Source organism: Eleutherodactylus coqui, chromosome 5 (assembly GCF_035609145.1).
Source record: "Eleutherodactylus coqui strain aEleCoq1 chromosome 5, aEleCoq1.hap1, whole genome shotgun sequence".
Classification (NCBI taxonomy): domain Eukaryota; kingdom Metazoa; phylum Chordata; class Amphibia; order Anura; family Eleutherodactylidae; genus Eleutherodactylus; species Eleutherodactylus coqui.
In genome coordinates this window covers 179,870,531-179,884,628 of record NC_089841.1, presented here as the reverse complement: position 1 = coordinate 179,884,628, position 14,098 = coordinate 179,870,531, and the positions used below count along the sequence as shown (strand labels likewise).

At 45.6% G+C, this 14,098-nt stretch overlaps 1 protein-coding gene across 1 annotated transcript; it reads right to left on the bottom strand.

Moving 5' to 3' along the window:
* Nucleotides 1–211: 211 nt before the first annotated feature.
* Nucleotides 212–4,317, bottom strand: LOC136627014 (aldehyde dehydrogenase family 3 member B2-like). The gene is made up of 4 exons (XM_066601970.1): nt 3,957–4,317; nt 2,735–2,901; nt 1,343–1,442; nt 212–420 (listed from the first exon to the last, which is right to left on the bottom strand). The coding sequence occupies exons 1-4, from the start codon at nt 4,315–4,317 to the stop codon at nt 224–226; spliced, it is 825 nt and encodes a 274-aa protein (XP_066458067.1). The 3' UTR covers nt 212–223.
* Between the last annotated feature and the right edge of the window lie 9,781 nt (nt 4,318–14,098).

Sequence of the window (14,098 nt, the reverse complement as noted above, 5' to 3'; positions counted from 1 at the left end):
TATAGCAGTGTTTAACTGCAGTCTTCAAGTAACCCCTCCCACTGAGCAGGTTTTCAGGATTTCCTTCGTATTCCACAGGCGATGTCATTACGGTCATTGGCACAGCCATTGTCTGTATAGGATTATCCTGGCCTATATACATCCACATTGAAAAGTGTTAACATAGTCCATAACATTCACATGCCTGCATAGGACATTGAATGCAGCGGGTTACAAAACATCTTTACAATATACGGCACCAGTTGCTGGTTCTGGAGATGGATGTGGCCCACTGCATGAGACGAAGTTGCTTCTCAGCATATGGAGGATAGCGCAGGTAAGTGACACACTCAATGGCGGTATTACGTAGTAGACAGGCACGACTGTGAGAAAAAGCGTCAAAGCTGAACTTCCCACCATATTGTCCTACACCACTGTTACCTAGGACAAATGAGAGGTAGTCAATGCTAACTAAAATGAATGTCATCAATACATAGTTACAGTATATCAAATAGCACAAAACCCCTCACCAGTGGTTATATGGCATTGTCATACAATTGTAATTATAGCATCACTTCCTAGGTGGTTCTAGGTGCAAATACTGCTAGGCCAAGATTTCCTCAAAACTTTCTTTGGGGTATCAAGTAGATGGGGTGTGCAGTATGCAAGTCAGTACTTCTGAGCAGATCTTACCCTCCGCTTTCCTTAGCATTGTCAGCCTTTCAGTTATGATCACTAGGAAGAGCTTTCCTACATTGTCTGATGGGTATCGGATGTCTCATTCCACCTCCTGTCTCTTCTATTCTTCCCCATGCTTTCTACTGCAGAGCTTCCTGTTCAGATTGGCTGGTGTATACAAACCTAGACAGTTTCTGTATGCCCTAGTTATGGGTCCGTACCACCTCCGAGTTGTACAGAGTCAAAATACAGCAGCCGTAGACCTCTATAGTGCAGCCTTCTGCATAGGGCTAATGCACACAGCAGAGCCATATCAAGGATAGAATTTGTACGTTCTGTACTAAATAAAGCAACTTTAAGACCCGCTGTAGATACAATAAGGTGAGGGGGGAGAGTTTGTGCTTAGGAATTACTGTAGGGCAACAGTGTTACGCACCATTACACATATATGGGGTGTCTAAAAAGCACTTAAATGGGTTGTTTCACACAAGTTATTCCCTATCCAGAGGATACCTTGCCAATTGGTGGATGTCCAACCTCTAGGAGTGCATTATACCTTCTACTATATGGCCATCGCTTGTCACATTACTTATGCAATAGAAGTTAGTGGACCAAGGCTGCAAGATTTTATTTACAAATATGTGCTTGGGGTTCTAATATCCCGATTTTAGTTGTGTATACTCACCTATACCACCACAGGGCAGTCTGGTGTACAGGCTTTGGACCATACTGTCATTGGAACAGAAGCTCCCGCTGGAGGTGTTGTGCATAACTTCGGAGATGACCTGAAGTTGGATAAACATATGTTAAATATAAGTGTAAAGAACCCCCTCTCCCATTATAATCTTAGAGATGTAGTGATATAAAATGACTAACAGGAGGGGCCAGACTTTGCCTCATGATCTGCATTGTGTGGAGGCCATGGGAAGCTGCAAACTTAGATACTTACCCCTCGCAAGGACAAAATCTATCTTCACATCTGCATTTTATCCCCCACACCGCACTATCGTCCATATTCTGTGTCTGATAGTACAATTAGTTACCCATTGAAGTTCACAGATCATGAACAGCGCTATAGGGCAGGGGATAAGGGGCTGATATACTGGAGATCATCGCAAGACCCTCCCATAGGACTACCGTGTCCCGTTCTGCCTGTCACTGGGAAGGTCGGGGTGTCGCTTCTCCCCTCGGTGACATCTGCATGAAGGGAGTGCTGGCCAAGCATGTGAAGTCAGTGCTCAATTTAGGGGACACAAATACCCGCTCTGATATCTCTGCAGCCCTATGGACGATGGTGAGCGGAGCGCTGGTGTGCTTGCTCAATCAGCACTTTGTTCAGTCTCTTCCTCACTGTGGGGGTGAGGGGGGGGCCCCTTTTATGTCACGGGAATACAGCCATGTGATCTGATGCATTGGAATCCAGTGCATCAGATCATAGCCAATATCAGCCGTGAAAACAGCAGGCGCATATACACTCGTGTGAAAGAGCCCTTAGGCTGGTACACAAACCTACAAAATCTGCTGTAAAGCCAGATTAAGGCTGGCTTCACACGGGGCGGATTTGCCGTGGAAATTCTGTGTGGAATTTTACCGCGGCAAATTTGCATGCGGACGGTAATCCCGGGATTAGCCAGCCATGTGGACGAGATTTCTCAGAAATCTCATCCACACGGGATGGCAAATCCGCTGCGGCTAAGCCGGCAGAAGCCACCGCGGATTTGCCGACCGCATGTTTTTTTTTTCCCCGCTGCGGCCGCGCCCTCCTCTATGGGAGCGCCAGCCACAGCGGAAGGGCGAGCGGCCAGGCCGCTTCAAAGCCCCCGCGGGTTTTGCAGCAGCGGTTCTCCCGGCTGAAATCTCACGGTTTTTAGCTGCGGCCGAACCGCGAGACTTCCGCCGAGAATCCAGCCTTAAAATCCAAGATACATGCAGATTTTGTTGTGGACTTCAGATATTGCAGTTGGTGAAATCCGTAGCAAAATCGTGCAACAGACTGGCATAAAACTCTGCATGTCTTTTTGTAAATAACATTTCTTAAAACTAGACTAGAGAATCTTATTCTCCACCATCAGATTACCTGTGGGCTGTTCGAGTAGACGTACACAGCTAAAGGCCGATCTCCCTTGTTGATGAATTGGATTGCCTCTTCCAAAGATTCTACTGTCAAGATGGGGAGGACCGGTCCAAGAATTTCTTGTTTCATAATAGGATCCGATTCTTTTACATCAATCAGAACTGTTGGTGCTAGAGAACAATAGGTGGTGAACAAACCCAAACCAACCACTATCTACATAGGGGAGATACCTTGGAATGAGAACAAGCTACAAGAAGGCTTCAGAAGTTACCAAGCTTCTAACTTATTCTTTTGTACATCATTTTACTATCAATTGTGTAAAAATTAACAAATTTAAAGGGGGGTTGTGACGATACAGTACCGAGGATCTTCTGACTATGGGCTCATTCCCATGGGCGTATTGTCACCGTGTATTTCCCCTGTGCAACAGTGTGAATGGAGGCAAACACATCATAATCCCAGGCATGCGCAATGCTTTTCTCAGCCCGAACGTGATCTCTGCCGTCAGAGCGTAGAGGCTGCGCTGAGTACAATGCTGTGAGACTCGCAGTGTTGTACTCAGACGCCGATGCGAATAAGCCCTGACAAACACTGTGTACAATGCCAAAAGTAGCTCACTAAGGGAGTTTTCCTGGACTAAACTCTCTGCATAGGTCATCAATATCAGATTGGTGGGGGTCAGCCCCGGCGATCAGCTGTCTGAAGTGGTCACAGCACTTGGGTAATAATCGCTGTCACTTACTACATACCAGGCACAGCGTTGTACATTTCATAGCAGCGTGAATGGAACTAAGCTGATCTCGGGTCACTTGACTGATGAACATGACATCACAGGCCTGAAATGAGACTGGGGCAGTCACCTGAGTGCCATGGCCTCTTGAATCAGCTGAAAGCTACAGACCCCCGCTAATCTGATATTAACGACCTATACCAAGGATAAGTCATCAATACCCTAGTCCAAAAAAAGACTTCAGTTTACTTGTTGACCAATATGCAATTGCTCCATAAAATTTGTATATTTTCCATCTAGGCCTTTTCACTTCCAACATTAATAGCACATCTGGTGAATAGGTCTCAAATATCTCAGTAATACCCCTTCAAAAAGGCATTAAGCAGTCACAGTGTAGCCCCAGGCTAGTCAGAATAGATGTTCAATACGTGCAACTAAATTGTTTCGACTTTAGAATTTAAGGACTTAAGTGTCCACATCACAACTAGTCCTTACCAATATAGCGCTCACGCTCAACAGTCTGACCTCCGAGGACCACCTGACCACAGGATAGAAAGTTCTTGACTCTTCTGTATTGATCCAGACTTGCCATGCGCCCATAGTGCTGGGAATCTTGTGGATTTTTCCCATAGAATTCGTGGATGGACATTTCCAACTCATGGATCAGAGAATCTCGGATATCCAGGTGGCACAGAACGTACTCTGGAGCCAAGGAATTTTGGCCTGCATTAATAAACCGAGCCCATGCGATTCTGTGAGCAGCCACCGAAAGATCACATGACTTGTCCACATAGCAAGGGTTTTTTCCTCCAAGGACCAAAGAGACAGGTGTCATATGTTTGGCTGCTGCTTGCATCACCTGTCTACCTGTCACATAGTCACCTGCAACACAGAGAACACACCAATAGACCGAAGACCCGTTTAACGCATTGATTTATCACCTATCCATAAAATAGGTGATAAATGTCTGGGGGGGGGGGGGGGGGGTCCCACTGCTTAGACCACTACTGATCCCAAGAATTGGGGTCCCGTGACCCTCTTCTCCTCACCGTGGGCTCACTGCACCCACTGGCAGCGTTGTGGAGACTGAACAGAGCATCAGTCGAACATGCACAATGCCACTCCATTCATTTCAATGGGGCTAACAAACAGCTGCGTACAAAGTCTTGGCCATCTCCGACAGTTCCATTGAGCGACATCACAACTCCCAACTGCAGTAGGGGGTTGAAGCACAGAGCGATCAGACTTTTATCATCCATCCTATGGATGGCAAATGGAATTCAATCCCCTTTAACAAAGGGATAAAAAAAAAAAAAAAAAAAAAAAATAGAAAAAAGCCCTGAGTTAAAGATAACCGGTCACTGCTCAGCCTTCAGTTTGTTTTCTTTCAAGCAATTATCTACTTTCATTACGTATCATTTTAATATACTGATGTAGCAAAATTTACCATGTGTGATAACCTTCTGTAACAAGTTCCTATGCAATTGAAAAGCTATTGTTCCCTTAACACAGCAAGAACATTTTGTAAAGTAGTTGACAGAGTAAACAGTCTGCGGTACAGAAAGTTTTAAACACTTTAAATCTTAAAGGGATTGTCAAGGGTGCCACCCTTGTCTGTGGGTTGCAGCTATCACACACACACCTCGAGTGAGTAGTCACACACAGTCACACAGACACACACACAGTCACACACCTTAGCCGAGTATCTGCCCGCTCGTGTCTAAAGATTCAGCTGCCGGCACGGGTGACAGGTGAGTTGCTGGAGGGAGAGAGGGATTCTCCCCTCCATTCCTCGCCCGCCCGCCACTGGCGGCCGAACCTTTAGAGATGAGCGGGCAGATACTCGGCTAAGGCACTACTCGCTCGAGTAGTTAGCCTTAGAGAGTATACTCGCTCATCTCTAGTAGCCATGTTTTTCTGACCCTTTTAAACTCCATTACATCTGCACTCGATTTACTGAATCACATTTAACACGCAAACAGAAATACCTATATAGAAGACATGGTCAAATTTGTGTTCCAGAATCTCTAGTATTTCTGTGTGTTCTCCAGAAATTAGCTGGTAACAGTTCTGAAGGAAAAAAAAATATAAAAATTATTGCACAAGAACTACAAGTGACTAGAACACGTGTCAAACACAAGGCCCGCGGGCTGAATCCGGCCCGCTGCCTCATGTTATGTGGGCCGTGGCGTGCCGACGCCGCTCACCACTGCGGCGATTACCAGCTGGGGTGCCACAGATCCCTGCTGGTAATCGCGCTGTTACCGCTGATCCCGGCACATACTGACGTCAGTGTGCAGCCAGGATCCTCCTCCCCCGCTCATCAGTTCCACAGGAGAGGACTCGGGGAGGAAGCGTGCCAGGCGCACACACTGATGTCAGTGTGCATCCGAGCAGGGGGGGGGGGGGGGGGGGGGGGGGTCGCACAAATCCGCTGCGTATTTGCTCAATCAAAAATCGCTTATGCCTGTATATTTGCGTACTCATAAAAGAACACAGATGGTCCCATTGAAATGGTGCGCAAATATGCAGTGAATACATAGGTTTCCTGAGCATTCACCACGTATTTGTGCAGCCCATTCACTTCAATGGCCTATTGGGGTGCGTCGTACGGGACTAAATAGGTCAGGCTGTGTGAAAATATACATCATGTGAATGAACTAATTGACATCAATGGCTTCTATTCACTGCTTATTATGTATGCAAATATGCTTGTGTGAGCGAGCCCTTACTGTACTGTCTTAGGCCCCCTGCACACGGGCGGAAATTCCGCGTTGGGATTTCCCGCAGAACTTCCACTAATGGAAGCTGCCATAGGATTGCATTAGAAAACGCAATCCTACGCAGATGGCAGTGCGAGATTTCTTGCGGAAAACAAATCGGGGCATGCTCTATTTCTGTGCGGGTCTTGCAGAGTCCCGCACAGAAATGTCACTCCCCAGCCGCTGGCTCCGCGCTTGCGCCGGCTGGCAGCCTGCACATCACGGAGCCGGCGAGTGCCGCGCTGGTCCCTGCAGGGGCTCGGGTCTGCAGGCGGCCTTACAATCGGCCCTTTAAAAGATCACCATAAGCCTGATGTGGCCCTTGGTGAAAATGAGTTTGACACCCCTGGACTAGAACATATGACAGTGAAAAAAATAATTGCACCCCAATATAATATCCTTATGACAAGAGCAGAGAACAGAAAAACATCATAAGTACCTGAAGTGTGTAAGTGCTGACTTAACCATTTCCAATCCAATTTGTATCCTGGTTTTCCTAAGGGGCTTACTCTTTTTCTGCTGTTATACAACGGCGCTATATGCTGGCTAAAGCCAGTACTGCATGAGGTGACACTTTGGATAGGCTCCCACAGCAGAGAGGTTGGCAATATACAGTAAGAGAACCCCGACGGACGTCTTCCAACATTGTAGCTGTACAGCCTTAAATCATAATGTCTTTAGGCGTCAGACAGTGGATTGGGAAGGGTTAAAGCTAAAAATATAGCTATAGCTATTTTGGACATACTGTTTGCGCTTATCTAGACATCTAGTTTACCCTTCAGTGTAGTCCTGCCTGTGTTACTGAGGTCACTGTTGCAAAGTTCTCCACAGAAGGAGGAAGTGACTAAATATTTATAGACATTGTACTCCATATGAAAAATGCAGGATTTTATTTTTTTTTTAATTATAGATTGTGACTAATAATGTGAAGGGCAAAAAAAAAAAAAAAAAAGGAAAAATTCCTTTAAAAGATCTGTAACACAACATTGTGATATACAAAAAGTGGGTTATTTTCCGATGATGCCTTCCTGTAATTATTTTTTCAGGTATTGTCTTGATCCTATTCTCACCTCCTTGCATCCACGGTATATGCCCTTCCACCTATACTCTGTAAGACAGTCATACCATCACTGCACTTACATTATCCAGATGCAGTGGTAGTAGTGTGTGCAGCAGGTCCGCTGTGTGAGAACAGGTTTCTGACAGCTTCAGTACCACAGAGTTACCTAGCCGAGGAAATACAAGCGGAACTTAGTAATACCAATATGTCAGTTCTGATACCATCATACCTAATGGCAGCCTGAGAGAAGTTATGATCATTCAAAAGATGGAGAGCGGCTGCAGCAGCAAAGCATCACTCATCAGCATGCTCTCGAGTTCCCATGTCCAAATTCCAAAATTCTGTTTGTGGTTGAAGGCTGACAATGACCGCTCCTACTATGCAGTGGTCAGGGCACTTTCACACCTGCACTGGGGATTCCGCTTTCCTGCTCCGTTCAGGTAGCAGGAAAGGGGACAGAACTGAACACCGTTGGGCCAACCCCATTGATTATAATGGGATCCAACCGCTTTCCGCTCAGCTGCCTGATTTGGGGGACCAAGTAATACACATCCAAAATAAACCACAAGGATGGAGACAGACACACAGCAAAAGGTTTCTAATGAACTTACCTGCAGCTACTGCTCCAACCATCGGTATGAGACAAAGTTGTACTGGTAAGCTCCAGCCACCAATGATCAGGACTACACCTACTGGTTCCTTCTGCACAAAGCAGCTGTCCAGACATGAAGTCTTAAAAAGGAGAATACATATAGAAAGATTTAGTATACAGGGTCATGTAGGACACTAGAAGACAGACCCCAAGCATGAGTCATACCATACTCTTCTGGACAGACTCCGGCATCATCCATTGTTCTAGGTTGTTCATTGCATAAATAGCTTCATTTTTCACTGTAGTGATCTCCGATAAGATGGTTTCAAACTTGGGCTGCAAGTGACAATAGGAACCCCTTATTTATAGTGTACAGCATGTGAGACTTGACATACGGCAAGCATCTGGAAGGTGGCATCAAGCAGATTTTGAAATAGAAACGTACTTTTTGAAAACTAAAAAAGTCCCTCTGTACACCATGAATACACAATTTGCTTTCACCGCAGGGCATGACTAAAGAAAAAAAAAACACAACACATTGGCACAAGCTGATAAGGTGGTGTAAAGTTAGAAAAAGTGTTTAATATGTCTAGCAAGATGTGCCAAGTTATTATAGTGGCTCATGCCCCGCGATAGATAGGCAGCCTACAGATGTGCCAGTTCTACGTTCAGTCTAAATGTTAGCCAGGATTAGTAAATCTGCCCCAATGTCTTTTAGATTGCATGTAGAGGACTGAGCTAGTATATGGGGGTGCGCCATCAGTCTAGAGGCTCAATTTTGTCCGAGTCTTCCTACATCACTTGGCTTAATAGGGGAACCCAAAGAAGGTTCACCGGGGTTCCACCTCTTAGTTCAACAGGTCCTGAAAAGGAATATTAAAGATGACAGCCCCCCTTAAGCTATACACTAGTAATTTATGGGGGTTGTGGGGGGGGGGGGGGTACTAGCAACACTAAATGACCTTGTGCATATCCTTCTCCAGCGCCTCAACAAACTCTGCCTCGTGTCTCTCCAGCATGGTCACCATCGCTTGTAACTGCTCCACCCGGAACAGAAAAGACTTGGTTTTTCCTGAAGAAAAGGCCTCTTGAGACTTTTTCAGAGTTTCTTCACATGCAGATGAGGCGAGGAGTTTTCTTGCATGACTGTCTCCAGATACCGTCCTATAATCAATATACATCAAGTGAGCACCACCAGCATTATGTATAGGCAAATAGTACAAGTACTGCAGGCAGAGTCGCAGGACCCACCACAAGATGAGGATATAAGTCAAACGGAACAGTAATCACATTAAGCCTTTGCTTTACACCTACTCTCCCCTTATGATACACTGCTGCTGCCGGCACCATTAAAAGCAGTGTTTTTAGGCAACCCCCTCAGCATGATTTTTGGGGAAGGACTTGAAATATAAGCCCTTCCCTGAAAATCATCCTTAGCTGGTGGAAAAAAATTTTTTTAATTCTTTACTCACCTCTTCGCCATGTCCTCCGGCTGGCTCCCCTGCCTGCACTGCTGTCCTCAAAGGGCTGTGCTGATTGGCTGAGCGCTCAGCCAATTACAGGCAGCGCTTAGCTATTCAGCATTGAAAATCATTGGTTTAATAATAATCGCATCACGCAAAACAAAAAAAAAAAAAATATATATGTATGTATATATATATATATATATATATATATATATATATTCGCACAAATTTTCTCGCCAGTGTGAAACCACCTTAGGGCTTCTTCACAGGGTCAGCATTAACCACATTTTATGAGCCAGAGTCAGAAGCGGAACCAGAGGCGTAACTTGAAGCTCCTGGGCCCCAATGCAAAACCTGTAACGGGGCCCCAACTATAATGCTTTATTCATAGTACTGGGCTTCCTATATGGAGAAGAGGGGCCTTATGGGCCCCCCAAGGCTCGGGTGCAACCGCATCCCCTGCATCCTCTATAGTTACGCCCCTGAGCGGAACGTACAGATCTGCATTGCTTCCAGATTTTGGATCTGCTCCTGTCTTTGGCTCTCAAAATACTGATGAGAAATACTGGCGTGTAAATAAGCTGTTACTCAGATTTTCTGCAGCACTACAGAAGTGCAGCTTTAGGCCAGCTTCACACGGGCGAGTTCTATCATGGCATGTCCTAGCCACGGATGCGTCCTCGCATCACCCATTGCTTTCAATGGGCCAGGTGGCAGCATTGCTGGGTGCAATGTGAGGTATCGCCATTGAAAACAGTAGGGGGCACTCTGCGATCCTCCCTGAAGTGATGGGAGACATTTTTGATACAAAAAAGCCTTGCATCCGCATTGAAATCTCATGTTGGCGAGCGCAGTATTGGGCTGCGTTTCACGGCCGGATATCACACTTATTCGTGTGAAGTTAGCCTTTAGGGTGTTCCATACATTGTGGATTTTTTGCAGAATGTGCACCGAAATCCCACAAGGCACAGTACAAGGTGAGTGGATGGGTTTTCACTCAGCACAAGAAATCTGCTGTGCATTTTCAAATCCACACAACGCCCGGTCACGAAAAAGCTGTGAATTTTCATTACAGGTTCTTATTGCAACATAGAAAATCTGCAGTCGTGTGGATTTACTTGTGGAAAGTTTGCACATACTTTAGACTACTTTCACATCTGGAAACCAAAACCCAACAGTGGGTCTAGAAGACAGAAGGAGGTGCAAGTTTTTGCAATGCATTGTGTAGATTCCAACCCGGGGCTTGGTTTGCAAATACTGATACAAAATATCAAACAAAGTACACAGAAGTAGAGTGACCTGAGCCGAATCTTATGTCACACCAACTTCTAGCAAGAACCCAAAGCCTCACAGCAGAGGCGTAACTTGAAGCTCCTGGGCCCCGATGCAAAACATGTAACAGGGCCCCCAACTATAATGCTTTATTCATAGTACTGGGCTCCCTATATGGAGAAGAGAGGCCTTATGGGTCCCCCTAAGGCTTCTGGGCCCGGGTGCAACCGCATCCCCTATAGTTATTCCCCTGCCTCACAGAGAAGACACAGAACATACCTGACCAGGTATTACTACCATTATCAAAGGGGCTCTTATTTCAGATTTGTTGCATTTTTTCTGAGACTATATAACAGGATAGTAAATAATGGCTTTAACAAAAATAAATAAAGTTAGTGTATTTCCAAATCGACAACTTGCCCTCTTAAAACCAAATTTCGTCCCTATTTTCAGGCAAGTTGTCCTGCACCTAAATACATGCAGGTTTTCCAATTGTCATAATCACTTTCATTCATTCATGAACAGAACTTACAGATTCCATTTACCGTCACTCACCGTCTTAAAACCCTAAACCAGCGGGACGGGGATGGAGAGGCATCCATAGTGCTTATCGCTACCCTTATAAGCCACTTTGTTAGCTACAGAAATCTGGATGAAGAAGGAAATGAAAAAAAGGTTTTTTTTTTGTAATCATATAAAAGTTACAGGTGAAGGGCTTTTGCAGACGACCGTATATCGGCTCGGTTTTCACGCTGAGCCGATATACGGTGTCCTTGTCTGCAGGGGGAGGAGGATGGAAGAGCCAGGAGCAGGAACTGAGCTCCCGCCCCCTCTCCACCCCTTGCCACTATTTGCAATAGGACGGGGGCGAGACAGGGGCAGAGCTAAGTACCGCCACTTAGCTCCGCCCTCATCCCGCCCCTCCATTGCAAATAGTGGCAAGGGACAGGAGCTCTGTTCCTGCTCCTGGCTCTTCCATCCTCTCTCCTCCTCCCCCCCCCCCCCCGCAGACAAGGACACCATATATCGGCTCGGCGTGAAAACCGAGCCGATATACGGTCATCTAAATAAGCCCGAAGAGTAATGCACACACGGACGATTACAATGTTTGTAGAGTTTTTAATGCTCGTGAAAACTCTTACAATACATTTAGCGCAAGGACAAAGTGGGGAAAAAAAACAAAACAACGCACTACAGCGCAGCTTTTGAAGTTTCATCTTGCATTTTTCAATAGCTTTTTACACTTATTATTTTGTTTCCAAATATGAAAACCTCTACATACACCGAAGGTCTGTGACATTCCTGGGGTCATTGCATTGGTAATTACAATGCAGCATACTTTGGTTATGCTGTTTTTTATTTGGAATTTTTCTTCCTACAACATCAGAAGTATCCAAAAAACACATGGACAAAAAAAAAGTTTAAAAACTACCAACTTAGTTTAAGGGCTTATTCACACGTCTGTGTATCAGCCGGGTTTTCACGCCCGGCTGATCTACAGTGTCCCTTTCTGCAGGGGGAGGAGGTGGGCCGGATCAAGAGTAGTGCACTGAGCCTTTCCGCCAATATTTACAATGAGAGGGGGTGGGACGTAACTTAGCTCCGCCCCTGTCCCATCCCTCCCATTGTAAATAGTGGCGAGGGGCAGAGAGGGGACGGGAGCTCAGTGCACTACTCCTAGCCCACCTTCTTCCCCGGCAGAAAGGGACACAGACGTGTAAATAAGCCCCAAAACTGTAGCCATTATTTTGCAATTGTTTTTAAACAGTAGAAAAAGAAAATCCTGTTGGAAATCAACTCTCTCTTGTGGATCCACTCCTGCATTCAGGGTGCATTCAGACGACCGTATATCGGCCGTGTTTTCACGACCAGCCGATATACGTCGTCTCTCTCTGCAGGGGGAGGAGGCTGGAAGAGCCGGGAGCAGTGCTCTGAGCTCCCGCCCCCTCTCTGCCCCTCTGCACTATTTTCAATGAGAAGAGGCAGGACGGGGGCAGAGCTAATTCCCAGAATGTAGCCCCGCCTCCTCTCATTGCAAATAGTGCAGAGGGGCAGAGAGGAGGCGGGAGCTCACAGAACTGCTCACGGCTCTTCCAGCCTCCTCCCCCCACTGCAGAGACAGACGCCGTATATCGGCTGGGCGTGAAAACCCAGCCAATATACGGTCGTCTGAATGCACCCTCAGAGTGAGGTTTTTTTAATTATATAAAAAAAAAAAAAAAAAAAAAAGTTAAAAAACAAACAAACATTGAATTAAAGTGTGCATATGGGAATCCAGCCTCAGTCTTCAGGCATTCATAAATATACAATGCCATCTACAACTAAGGGCACTTTCACACAAGCATATACATGGCGCATTTTTATGCCTGGGCATATAAATCCCACCCATGTGAAGTATTGGTTCCCAATGTATTTGTTCACATGGGTGATTATACGGCACGTAAATAAGTCAGCACGGTAAAAGATGGAATATTAAGTGGCCGAAATACGTCCGGCGTATATATGGCGGGCAAAAAGATAGCTCTGGAGCTATCTTTTGGCCAATATATGCTGGCGGGTTCCATTGACTCCTATGGGAGCAGGGAAAAAAGAAGGGAGGGAAGAGGGTTATTTGCAGTGTTCAACACTGCGAAAAGCTCACAGGTGCCTCTGTATAGACACTAGTAGGCGAGGGTTTTCCAGAGTACGGCGTATTTTTTAGCTAAAAACACTTGCAGTCATGAGAAGACGCTGGCCATGATCACAGAAAAACACCCATTCAGTCGCTTATAGGGAGTGTGCTTAAAAAAATAAAAAAAAAACATAAAAACACCATATATCCCTTTGTGTGAAAGATCCGGAAGGCCGAATTCACATGGACATCTTTGCGCACACATTTTCCCCCAGGAAAAATGTGCTCAATATGCAGAAAAATAGAACCCATTGATTTCAATGGGTTTGTTCAGGAGTCTAACTTTGTCAGTGCGCATTATGTTTAACGCCTGCTTCACATATGCAGGTTGAGCAAAAGGAAGGAGTAGATCCTAAATAGAACCAACACAGAAATGACATTCCCAACTGCACTACTGACCCTGGGAGAAGGGAATTACACCTGTAGCTACAGCAGAGGAGAGGAAACACTTACAGAGTCATCACACAGGAGTTGGCTTATCCCCCAAAACTCTTCGGGCACATGATCATCTAACTGCTGCTCATTGCAGGCCAACTAATAGGACCATGTGAGCCCGCTAATCACTGACAAGCCAATCACAACTTGTATGGAGGTGTTAGTATCCCATTCATAGGCTGGACCGTGTTGGTTTACTAATTAAAGAGGAAATTACATCCAGAAAGTAACACATTTGTTAGAACTTGAAAAGCGCACAATCCCAGTATCTCATGTTCTCATAGGCTTATTACACGGGCCAGAAGAGGATGCCCTCTGCAGGTTATTAGAGTACTGAATAGTCTTTCCTTCTACATTTTGACATGAAAGTAGAGAATAA